The sequence below is a fragment of the Clinocottus analis genome, unplaced genomic scaffold (assembly GCF_023055335.1).
Source record: "Clinocottus analis isolate CAN_PGR_092001 unplaced genomic scaffold, fCliAna1.0.p SCAF_16, whole genome shotgun sequence".
Taxonomy (NCBI): Eukaryota; Metazoa; Chordata; class Actinopteri; order Perciformes; family Cottidae; genus Clinocottus; species Clinocottus analis.
Window position 1 is genome coordinate 13,818,137 of NW_027175887.1, and position 12,545 is coordinate 13,830,681.

Below are 12,545 nucleotides of genomic sequence, written 5' to 3' on the forward strand. Positions count from 1 at the left end.
TTTCATGTTTATTTCATTTCACAGAAAACGTCCAAACAGCATTTTGAAAATACAGAGGATTTTATTCCAAACTAAATGCATATATTAAAATAGGATTTTATTTTTTAAATTGAGCAGACAAACCAAATAAACAAATTAAAGCCAACCAAAACAAAGCAACTGCAGAAGTCTCAGATGTACAACAGCACTCTCTTCTCTTAATGTCTTTCTTTGCTCCGTTGTTTCTCCCCTAACTTCTACTCTGGATTTATTTATCCTGCTTATCAAACCTCTCTAGTTTAATGATGGCTCTCCAGCTCCTTCACGCGCTTGGTCAGCTCCTCCACCGCTGACTTGAGGTCTTTCACCTCCTTTCTCAAGGACTGAACCTCCTGAGAAACAGACAGAGTTACAGTGTGATTACAGATTCAGTTTATGCCTGTTGTGCTTTTTGTGAGTTGCCTTTTGAAAAACTCAACAGTAAAATCTCTTTCCAGAAATCATAACCAATGAAGATGGCTCAGACTTTGTCGTGAGTAATATACTGTAGCTGAAGAAAAATGAACCCTCAACATAGTTTTCTCACCCCGCTGTTATCCTGTTGGTTCCCAGCAGAAGCAGACGTGGTCTTCAGGAGACTCTTGTGTACTTTGAACTCTTTGGCTTTGGTGGTTGCTACAAACCCGTCCTTTAGAGAGATCATGATAGGCTTGCCCTCTTTTCCTTGAAACCATTCGTCCGCTTCGACTGAAGGCTCAGGGCCGATGGTGTCGGGGTACAGATCCTCCTGGAACAGATCAGACTGCCAGCAGAGAACCAAAGAGTGAGTTCAGGTCAGGAAATGCACAAATGAATCTACATGTGAACCCAGAAACTCATTGTGAGTGAAAAAAACATGGTGAATATTGTACCTTACGTGGCACCGTCATGACAACAGGCTCACATTTCCTCTCATGGAGTTTGTAGAACCTGAGGGAAGAAATATTTGTTCATATTTGAGGTTTGTTGTGCAGTATAGCTTGAGGTCTTCAGTTTCCCTTTGAGGAAGTAGACTCTTTTCAACATAAACAAGACTAAAAGTCTTTGGCAATAGCACCTCTGTAGCATAACTCAGTACTTTTACACAATTACAGTGCTTAAGTACAAATTTAAGCTACTTTACTGTATTTTATTTTTCATTTCCTACTACTTTATACCTCTCCTCCTCACCATACTGGGGTAAATATTGTACTTTTTATCTTTGTGAGAGAGCTTTAGTTCACAAGAACGTATAATGATCTAGTAGAAACAAATGGATTGCTGTACATTAAACTAGCCAACAGTATATGAAGGTGTTAAAATACAAGATACACATTAATGAAGCAGTAATGTTAACCCAGAAACATCATATATAATAGTTAAACACAGATAGAAAACATTTTAAGGCACAATTGGTACTCTTTGAATGCAAGTCTTCTACTTGTAGTGGATTGTTATTAGTCTTTTTAGGATCTGAATACTTTTTCCACCATTGGACATGGATACGTTTACCTGGTGATTTCACACTTGTTGACCTCCAGGCCCCTCTTGGGCATGCATCCCATGCCCTTCTGGCTCTCCTTGCTGCTGTACATGGACAGGTAGTGGACATAAGGGGCTTCATCTGTGATCTCAAAGTAACGAATACTGCTGTCTCCCTGTGAACAAGACGTGAGCGTCAGACGTCTGTGTGTGGGTGAGACAGACAAAGGAAGGCGGCTATTTCAACATCTGAGTCTAACCTTGCCGCAGAGGTAGACAATGCCAGTGTCTGGGTCAAAAAATGGCAAAAGGACGCCACTGCTGGTGTCCAGTTCCTCCAGGGTCAGAGGCTCCCCGAAGTTATTCTGTCAGAAGAGATTCAGATACAGAGAGTGAGACGTTTGATTACAGCCAATACAAGATCTATATGAAAAGCTGCTCGAGCAGACTGCAGGTAAGCCGATGACGTTTTTAATTGAGCTTGATCTGAGACGCTGCAGAGCGCCGCCGCCCTTTGAGCTTTCAGCTGGCAGTTGTGAAACAGCAGTGTCGTAGGTACAGTAAATAGCTCCAGAGCAACAGTTTGGTAACATTTTCACGTAATAACGATCAGAATCACTATAATAGTTTTTTCTTTCTTATTGTTATTTTAGTTGGATTTTTAAGCTTCACTGTGCGGACTGACGCATGAGCAGAGTTTAACAGCAGAAGGCTGTTGTGGCCGCTCATATCTGCTGAAAGTATGTCATTTTGAAAATTATTAACGAGGTGTCTGAACATTTTTGTCGAAAACATATCAATGCAAACTGTTATTCAAAGCACAGTATCTGGATAAAACAGTTGTTATCAAAGTCCAACTCCAGCATTTTAATTGACAATATGACTATTTAATAGAACATGTGGTTTATTGAACTCACATTTGTATTACTTATTGAATTTATAATTTTGTATTTTTTTTTTACGAATTATGAATGACTGAGCTTTCTTTTATTCATTGAAAGTGCACATCCCCTCCTGCATTACTGAAATGTACCTTTAGGGGTACTCGTCCCCTTGTTTGACAAACACATCTGGAGTTGGATCTTTACAGGCCCTGACAAGCTGTTTTCTTCCAAGAGCAAAAACATAATCCTGCCAAAGTTGGAACTGTTTTGAATGTATTCTTCATACTTGGACATAAACCACTTTAACTGTATGTGTCACTCTGAAAACAGCAAGAACAGGAGTTACAGTTGAAGAATAAGAAGGGTGACTAACAGTAAAGTAAAAACAGTTTCCAGCGAGAGAAAGAAAAGAACGTAGGAGACAAGTCTTGGACTTGGGCGTGCAGTCGGTTGACACTCACCGGGTCCCACAGCGCCACCTGTCTCTCACTCATGCGGCTGAAGCCCGTACTGAGGATCTTCCCGCCGGACACGAACACAGCTCGAATAGGCCGGGAGCCCTCGTGAGGCTTCTCCTTCTCCTGGAGGCGGAGAGGCAGAGCAGAGATGTGACCGACAGAACGGAGTCCAATTCAACCACACTGGATGGAGATGTAATTACTCCTTATGAGTAAAGTGACGTCATATTATTACATTTAAGATATTGGATATTAAAGTGATTTAGTATCATGAGATTATTAACAACAATCATCATCCTTAAATATTATTATCATTGAAATGAGTGTTATTATCATTAGCATGTGCAAAAATATGATAATCGGATGAAGGAAGTAAACTGATAATAATATTAAAAACGTTCCATTTCACATATAACAAAAAGTATATCAAATTTAAATAAACTTATATCAAATTCCTTTACTGTTCCACTGAAATTCATGAAATTGCTGAAGAAAAATAAATGAAATGTAACTCAAATTTAGGAAACAATTAGTCAATTATCCAATTAGTCCATTCACCAAAAGTTATACGAAATCATAATATTTTAAGCAAAAATGCCTGAAATGTGCCGCCTCTCAAATTAATATCTTTAGACGAAAAAAGCAATTTCAAAATGTCTCTTTGGTTTCTGGGAAACTGTCTTTTCTGACCTTTTGTGGACAGAATTATAAAGTCATGAATCAAAAGTGAATTAAATGTCACTCCAGGTGTTTGCTGAGAAATATAATATAAAGACTTGTTTGGCAGTGCGTTTTTTAAGGGAAGGATGGAAGGATGGAAGGATGGAAGGATGGAAGGATGGAAGGAAACCTACAATGAGCACGGTGCCCTTGCGTGGGTCCAGCACTCGCATGGTCTTGTCCTTGCAGGAAGTGAGGATCTTGGAGCCGTCCTGGTTCCAGCAGGCGCTGTAGATGAGGTCGGGGTGAACGCTGTCGATCCTCACCACCGCCTCCCCACGAGCAACGTTCCACAGGATCACCACGTTATCGCAGCCTGCATGGACACGACGAGTATCGCGGTTAAATGTGCCTTGCTTACTTCCTAAAAAACATATATGTTTTGCAGGTCTTTATCACTGACTGGCATGAAAGATTCAGACTCTGATGAAAGCTTTCACACTGACTTCCCAAAACCAATCAGAGTCGCTGAGTTCATTCCTGGAAATTATCCAGTGATACACATGAAGGGACATGTTTGATAGTTGGAGTGTGTTTGGTGAGAGCTGTCATAGCGACGCAGAAAAGAAACAAGCAACATAGAGAATCTGAAACGTCGTCAATTTATTCTCATTCATTTAATCAAATAAAAAAATGCCCCTTTATCTCAGGCTTAAGAGCTGGAACATCCAGAAATCAAAAGTTACATTAGCAGCGATTACAGCTGGTTGATAATTCAATAACAGTTTATCTACAATGATTGTCATGATATTATCAATTCTAACCACATCGTCCCAGTGACTCTGAGCAGGAGTTTGCTGTCTACAGTAGCTGAAGCAGTCTGCATGCTGTGAGCCTCAGTAAGAGCGCTGATCAGTGTTCAGAGAGAACAAAGTGGGAGGAGGGTGTAAGAACTTCCTGTTCAACAAAGGTGTGAATCTCATTCAACAAAACACATCGTTGCAGCGCTCCGGTTGCTCTAATGTTCGAGGCCAGGAGCTCCCCGTCAGATCACTAAACGCAGCTCCTGCTGCTCCCGTGGCTTCAGCGAGGTGTACGAGGTGTATTACCTGCACTCAGCAGCACATTGTGGGCGGTGGGGTGCCAGCTCAGGATGCCAACACGCTTGGAGTGGCCGTCCAGCTTGACCACAGGATCCGTGAGTTGCGTGGTCAGCCCGCCGTCCGGGATCTCCCAAATCTATTTAGCCGGGAAACAAATTCGATTCGGAGTTCACACACATGTTAGAGTGCAACGTTAACCACAAAACGTCATGTCGCGCCTGAGGGAAAACTGAAAGATTGCTATGTTACAGCGGTGCCCACCATGACACTGCAGTCCTCAGAGCCGCTGGCGATGATGTTGTCGTTGTGAGGACAAAACTCGATGTCCAGGACCGGCCCCGTGTGGCCGCACACGGTGGGGTAGGACATGTCGATGCGGCCGGTCTGCGGAGACAGAGGCACAGAGAAGGATGCTGAGTTCGACTCTGAACATACGCAAAGTGTTCAAGGGACTGAGAAGGTTACACACAACTACGATGGAGTGGAAAGGCCTTGATGATTTAGCCGAGGTGAGAGGAGGAAGTTGATAATCAGCTGATGCAAATTCCACAGCTATGCCTCCAAGTACATCAGGTAACTGGGTTAGAAAGGGGATCAGGTCCCAGGAGGTGTAATCCCATGGATGTTCTGGTTTTCCTTCCTTGTCCCAATTGGGACTGTCCTCCCTCCAAACATCATGCCTGGCCCACAGCATCATGACCATTATTGTTGTGTAATGTTGTGGACTGTATAGATCACATCTGGCAAAACTGAATTATGTGGTTGTTTATTTTTTTTAAAAACTGAGCAGGTTATTGTCCCTATTGCAAGACGGGAGCAACACGACAGAACGAAAACACGTCTCCAACCAGGATGAGTGTCTTCACATCTGCAGAACATTTCTCTGCAATTTCACGCCCATTGGTCCCTTTACTAATGTGTTCCCCCTTGAGAGCTGTATACCACACGAGCGACAGGACCATGAGTAATGTGGATTCTGCAGGGTTCACCAAGTTGAATTCAAGACTTTTCACATAAAATGCAAATTAATATATTTTTCATTGCCGTATCGGCCAAAGTGTGAGAGCGTGACAGAAGCCCAGTAGGAACAATACGGCTCTGAGGGATTTATTTTTAGATCATATTTTGCAAATTGTTTGAAATTTTAAAGTTGAAAATACTTTTCAAGACCTGCAGATACCCGATATAATAATTCAGAAGCCTGAGGGAACATGCATTCATCATATAGTTAACAATCTTTCAGAAATTCAGATCTTCAGATGACCTAAAACAATGTTTGCAATTTTCCCACTTTTTTTTTTAAGAAACACAATAAAGGGTTTCAAGTCATCTAACGTACTCCATAAGTGACAGTAGAATAACTGTGTTGAAGCCACATCCTGCCCTCGCTGAGCCGACAACAAACTCCTAATATGGCGAAAACCTCTCAACAGCAGAGCGAGTGACGTGTAGAAAGACTCAATGTCAGCATCAAACTTCCTTATTTAGCTGAATGTGTGATGGTGACTGGCAGTATGCACACTTTTAAACATGAGCATGGATGTTGAAATCAACAAACATCAAACCAACCAGATTCTAAAATAGTCAACACATCCAAAAATGGTATTGTAGGAAGTAGAAGGACACAGAGAGCCGAGCAGCACATCTATTCCTCTTCTTCTAGCCAACACCACCCAGGTTGTTTCCTGTGACCCACCTTGCTCAGGGGCAACACCATGAAGGCTCCTCCACCACTGGCGTCCACGATCATGGCCACAAACTTGGGGTTGACCGAGCAGAAGTTGCTGTCCCATGTCATCTGGGAGATTCGGATGTCGTCGTAGCATTGGTCCGCTTTCACAGCCTGGCCAAAGACGTGACGGAACTTGCTGGACCTCACAACCTTCCTGGACATGGTGCACTGGGAACAAAGCGAGGGTTAAAATGGGGACAGGTTCAGAATGAAAAAAGCAGATTTTTTTTTGGTGTGCAGGAAGCTCGAAGTAAAAAGAAAAAAGAGTCTCAGGTCAGAACAGATCTCTTACTGTGCATTTCAAACACACACACCAGATGTTAGAATGCATTTGAATGCATACAACAGTCAGAAAGAGTTACCTGTAATAGGCGTAAAAGTGTATGCTTGTAGATTTCAACTGGAAACAAAGTAACAGCCACAAAGCTGACGACACACGACAGAGGAAAGCTTAAAAAAAAGAGGAAGCGAAAGCTTTCACAACTGCTTCCTCTAGTCTGTCTGTGACTGTTCCCTGTCCCCTCATCAGTCTATAAATTGTGATTCTGTGTGTAACTTAAATAATTGCGCATGCTGAAGATACTTTTTCAATACAGCAGCGTGAAGATATAATGCTATTGGCCATCAATTGAGCTGCTGTACGGCGAAGAAGGCACTTCAGTTAACGCAAAAAGCGGCAGTTGCACCACATCCTTCAGAGTGAGCAACAAAACCAGCAACCTTCATTTTTTTTTGCCAAATTTGGTGTTCACACACTCTCTGTCATTGATTTTCCCACATGTACATACACACAAATGCAGATCTTATCAAGTCACAAATGCAATAACATGCAATAAATGCATCCTTCACCGAAGCAGATTTGTGTCAAATCAAACAGAAGTCCAACCAGTACAAGCTGGAAAATAAACTGCACCAATATTAAATACATTAAATATATATATATAGTTTTACCTCCATTTGTAGATTTGACTTCCTGAAATCTTCAGCCGCACCTCAGCTCAGACTCAGAAGAGTTCAATAGCTTTGCTGCATGTGCATCACAAGACCTCTCTCGCTGCTCTAAAACCTAATTTAATAATCTTTTATAGAGTGAGTCGTAATTTTATCAGGAGCCTTAATGCATGTCAATAATTTCTCTCCGCCGCTGTCGCTCTCTGTTGTGATGGAAAACATTGCAGAGGAAAGAAGTCACCGACTGGCAAGAGGAGAACTCGAGCCGCGAGGATCAAAGATGCCAGATTCAAATCAGTTATGTTCTGTTATCTTCACCTGTTATTTACCTACAATATAATAAATGCACCGGTCGTAAAATGTTTCGTAGCTGTGAACAAGCTGCAGACAGACGTCGCAGGCCTACCTGGGAGTCGTGTGGGGGCGATTCAGCTCAAGAGGTTTCAGAGAAGCGCCAAACACGCTACCACCAGAATGAGGACTTAGAGGAGCCGGTAGGTTTAAAGTACGTTACAAAAAGACATGGAGGAAGTGAGAGCTTCAAATGAACGTGGAAGTGGGAGGTGTCTCGTTTGACTTTGCAGGGTTTGAACAACTGAAGAAGGCAGCACGAAGGGGAAGACGGTGGGAGTGTTATTCGATCTTTTGTAAGGTTGTATCAAGATTAAAATGACAGGACAGTGCAGATGCAGATTATGGGTAATCATTGAAGGGTTAAAAAGCATGAGGAGGTCACGTTGTGCTGCAGACTGAAGGGATGCACCTGCTGAGGAGCACAGTTGAGGGCTGAAGGTGCAGTTTACCCTGAAAATGTGAGAGGAAAAGCTTTGATGAGAAGTAAAAATGCTTCGGGATCATTTATTCTTGATGTACTTACCTGAAGCGTTTGCTAATATCAAACACAATTATAAACTGTGGCCTAAAAGTAGATACTAATATATGACCCTTGTTGATTTCTCTCATTCTTTTGTACAGTATTTGTGAGGCGCTTATATCTAATGGTCCCATAATTTAACGAATATGACAGTGTTATAGTTCTAATACTTAACCCAGTTTTCATTAATGCCCCTCGTGGAGTTAACTTGTGTTCTGTGGCTGTAAAGCCTGAAGTCAGTCAGAAAAGCGCTCTATTGGAAATAGCTTCCAGTGTATTTGGAGTCTTAACATGCAACTTACCTCTGGTTGTGAAATGTGAAGTTCATGTCCGTCTCTCTCGACCCTAAACTTTCAGGACATGTAACGCTTGATTGCTGAAACAGCCGTTTCGACCGCTCACCTCCACCTGTGACCTTTAAACAACCCGAGCACTTTCACAGTAACACGCTGTGATCTAATCTTCTCCTTGAAGAGGTGAGGTCAAGTAACTTCTCATCTTTCTTTTATAGTGAGGCCATTCAATCCTTATTACACATGCACAAAGACCTCTACACTGGTGAAGACGCTCCCTAACCCCCCAGGCCCTGACCTCACCCATCAACACTACAAGAACATCCATCTTTGTTCTAACATTCGCCTAAAAGCATTTCAAAGTAGTTGTGAGGATCTCATAGTTCATTTATAACTCCTAATGGCACTAATGAAGCTCAGGCATGAATTCCCAGAGGAAGACTATTATTTAGTCTGCTTATAAGGCCTGGAGTTTATTTCTCATTCGTCCGGCCTTTCGTTCCTCTCGCGCTCGCTCACTCGTCCTTTCCTCGCTGTCGTTCTCTGGAGCTGTCGACCGTGATATCAGCTGTTCTCTTCAGCTGTTCACACCATCCATAAAACACGGCGACACACCTTCATTGTCATCCTGTCATTTTGCTGCCGTCTCTCATTAAATACTATTCTCTCGCTGCCTTGAGTGCTCGCGTGCTGCCGTTACGCAATCCTCCACCACTGTTTGTCTTGTTGTTGCTCAGGGCGGACACCCCCGAGATACAAATATCCCTGGAGAGAGTTGAGATTTATTATCACATATCCGTTTAAAATCCATCCCATTAACAAAGTCTTCTCCTGATTTACTACTCGGAGAGCTGAGGTCAGTTCTCTTTGCTTTGATGGACTGTTGTTGGGAACATTTGATCCTGATGCACACGTACAGCTTTATTGAGGGAATGAGTCACTCACTGACATAATGCATTCCCTCGCCCAGTGTTGTCAGATTTGACCCCAATTAAAGCCTCAAACATGCCCAGTCAACAAAAAAGAAGCCGAGAATCCAGTTACATTCATGAAATAGCTTTTCGGCAACATTACATTAAGTCTAAAACGTATTCAATTATATGAACAGATGGAAGTATTTCCGAGGCTTTTGTCACAGAGCTGGTCGAATAAAAATGTTTTAGTCGAGCTGTTATAAACCTGAATGTAATTTGGCACCAACCATCACAAGTATAGATCTATATCTTATATCTTTATCTATTTTCGGATATCCTGCGGGTCACAGGATGGGAGTTCATTTCACGGTTCATCACGTGACTGGAACGGGAAAAAAGTCAAAGGGAGCGGTTGGGACTAGAACCATATTAAAAGATTAGAGTAAATATATAAATATGTTGTTCTGATATGAATAAACAGGAATGGGACAGAGGAAATTCTTCAGGGATTGAGAATGAACATTTATGTATTTTCTCTGTCATTAAGTTGGGGAGGTTTTTTTTGTGAGATTAGGATGCGAAGGAAGTTAAAATCCACTCCTGATTTCATAATCTCCTCACTTCCTACCCTCTAAAAGTTATCGTTCCTCACAAACACAGAAATACAAAAGCAAACACACACACACACACATGCACATCTCAATAAGAGTACCACGGATGAAAGACATAGCCTTTCGGCAGTTTTAAAAATATAAACTTCAGTTTATTGCACAATCGTTGCTGGAGACTGAGGAGTGTGAGAGCCTGTCTGTTACACAGGACACTAATGTTAGACAGATGCGTGAACCACAGCACAGGAACAAACTGTGTGTCTGCGTTCGTGCACATTAATTTGCAAGCAGACTGGATAATGAGGCACTCTCTGGGGACGCAGTCAGCTCCCCCATCAGTGCAAAGGGAGAAAGCAAAATCTGACAACATACCGATTTCATGCTTGCATGGGTTCTGCTGGAGAGCTCGTACACACATGTGAACATATATACATGGTTCAGAAGTATCAAATGAACAACCCAGGAGAAGGACAGCATTACAAACTGTCAGTTCCCTTCATTTGCCGACAGTGTGGCTACAGTAACGCCTGCATCAGTGCACATGAACCTCCTCTAGATGGAGCCACACTTAACCCGTTGTCAGTTGAAAAAAAAAGCCGTGATGTTGCAGATATGAACAGACAGACCCTCCAGAAAGCTCCCTTTGTCCCAAAGGAAAGGGCTTGTCTCATTATCTGTACATATTGACCAGTGTCATCATTAGAATCCACAGACTAACAGTAATCATAATAATCAGTATATAACAATACAGGTAGTCCATTATAAACAGGTCATAAACAGGCTATCCGGCACCTGTGTTATGTTAAAAAATGAATTTTGTTTTTGTTAGTGACACGTCTTTCTTTTTTTTTTCCATTTAACATACAGACAAAAGGACAAAGGTCCATATTTCTGGCCAGGTTCCACTCATGTGACATAGTTTTGAGAGAAATCCTCCCTTTTCCACCTTCTGTCTCCCTTGTGTCCAATCTGCTACGCAGCTCACGGCGTGAACAGAGAGGGCGGGCGGAGGTGGAGGATGAACGTCTCGCGGCCATGTTTCAGACGGCGCAGATCGGGCCTTGGATGTTACAGCTACGGTTATGGCACCCTGAGAAGTGGGAGACCCAGGATGTCGGAGCGAAGCCCTCCGTGACAGCGGATCAGCGAGCTCATTCAGCGAACGCACGTCAACTTTACTGTTGCGTCTCCTTTTCCGGCTGATAATGCATAGATAGGCCAGTGGTAGTCACGAGGTATTCGCATGCTCGCCAAGATTCAAATTCGTCTTTCCCACGTGTCTAGAAAAAGTGGTTACATTTAAATGATCAAAAGCATTCTTAGTTAGGGTCACGAAAGGTCAAACAGCTCTACACTAGCACTGAAACCATGTTCAGTATTTTTTCCCCCCTCTGTGTGGTTCACATACATATCGACACAGCTAATCTCGAGGCGCGTCTGCTTCCCTCTCAGCAGCTTCTATATGTGGCTAAACCATTAATCCCATTTCTTCTTATGCTATATTTTATTCCCTTAACATATTGTGTGTATGTATCATAAATTGATCTGGGTATATTGTTTGCACTGTATGCATATATGATCTACATACATGTATTTACATTATTTATATGGACTTGAAATAGGTTTCGTAATTGTAATTTACTTTAATCCAAAGCCCTTTTGAGAACGATGAGACGGCCATTTCGAGGAGTGAGTGACGTGGTCTATGGCTACGAATGAAAAAAAAAAAAAAGATGAACTAACACCGAGACATCAGTGTCTGATTCATACCTACTTTCATGCATTTTTATCAGTTCCATTCATTGTCCAATAATACATTAGTTTCGGCTTTTACATTGTACCTCGGTCAGCATGGTTCATAATCGCACGTTGATAAGGTTAATAAGGAAAGTAGAGGGAGGGGTGGGGGGGGAGACGCAGTCTGAGGCTAGTGTACGTGATTACGACTGTGGGAAATCCTTCTTCACCGATGAGTCAGCGTTAAGACAGAAAGCAGAGGACGTGCTACACCTCAGACGCTGCTAATTTGGCAAGATGAAGCGTGTCTGACAGGATTGGCAACTAGTCATAGGGCGGCTGAGACTGTTGGCGTGGGAAACAAGTGCAATGTCATTAGGAAAGTAAGCAGTGCCTGTGGAAAAGACAGCTCACTTCAACCACTAGTCGTGTGCATGAAGGAACTGAGCAACGGTTTCTTTTAATCAAAGAGTAGTGGCTGAAATACCACAGAGGAACACAGTGGCAAAACCATCATGGACATTAAAAGAAGTAGTGAAACTGAGACATGACGAGAGGACGCAGGGGTTCATTCCTGTTTGGATAGGTCAGCTTAAAATAATCAAACTCCACTTTAACCTTTGCTCGAGGGAAAAAAAGTGCGACTCAGAACATAAATCTATCTGTAGAGCAAGAGCAGCGCATTTAAATAAGAAAGCATAAATAATGTAAAAATGTGCACCATGCCGCGGCAGTAATGACATCATCATCTAGAGTCAATGTATAAATAGACGTCCAACTGCCGTAAAAACTATTTTCATTAAAAACAGAGAACATTTGACATTAAATGCCGTCTTTAGAAGAGGGCTG

General features: G+C 42.3%; 1 protein-coding gene across 2 annotated transcripts; it reads right to left on the reverse strand.

Annotated features, from left to right (window-relative positions):
* Positions 1-27: 27 nt before the first annotated feature.
* Positions 28-7,918, reverse strand: coro1a (coronin, actin binding protein, 1A). Of its 2 annotated transcripts, none has more exons than XM_068578370.1 (11): positions 7,674-7,918; positions 6,281-6,484; positions 4,846-4,968; positions 4,591-4,720; positions 3,676-3,857; positions 2,825-2,944; positions 1,740-1,844; positions 1,510-1,655; positions 891-948; positions 566-781; positions 28-371 (listed from the first exon to the last, which is right to left on the reverse strand). In XM_068578370.1, the coding sequence occupies exons 2-11, from the start codon at positions 6,476-6,478 to the stop codon at positions 279-281; spliced, it is 1,371 nt and encodes a 456-aa protein (XP_068434471.1). In that variant the 5' UTR covers positions 6,479-6,484; positions 7,674-7,918; the 3' UTR covers positions 28-278. The 2 variants fall into 2 exon arrangements, with proteins under 2 accessions (XP_068434471.1, XP_068434470.1); XM_068578369.1 differs by lacking the exon at positions 7,674-7,918 and adding an exon at positions 7,268-7,454.
* Between the last annotated feature and the right edge of the window lie 4,627 nt (positions 7,919-12,545).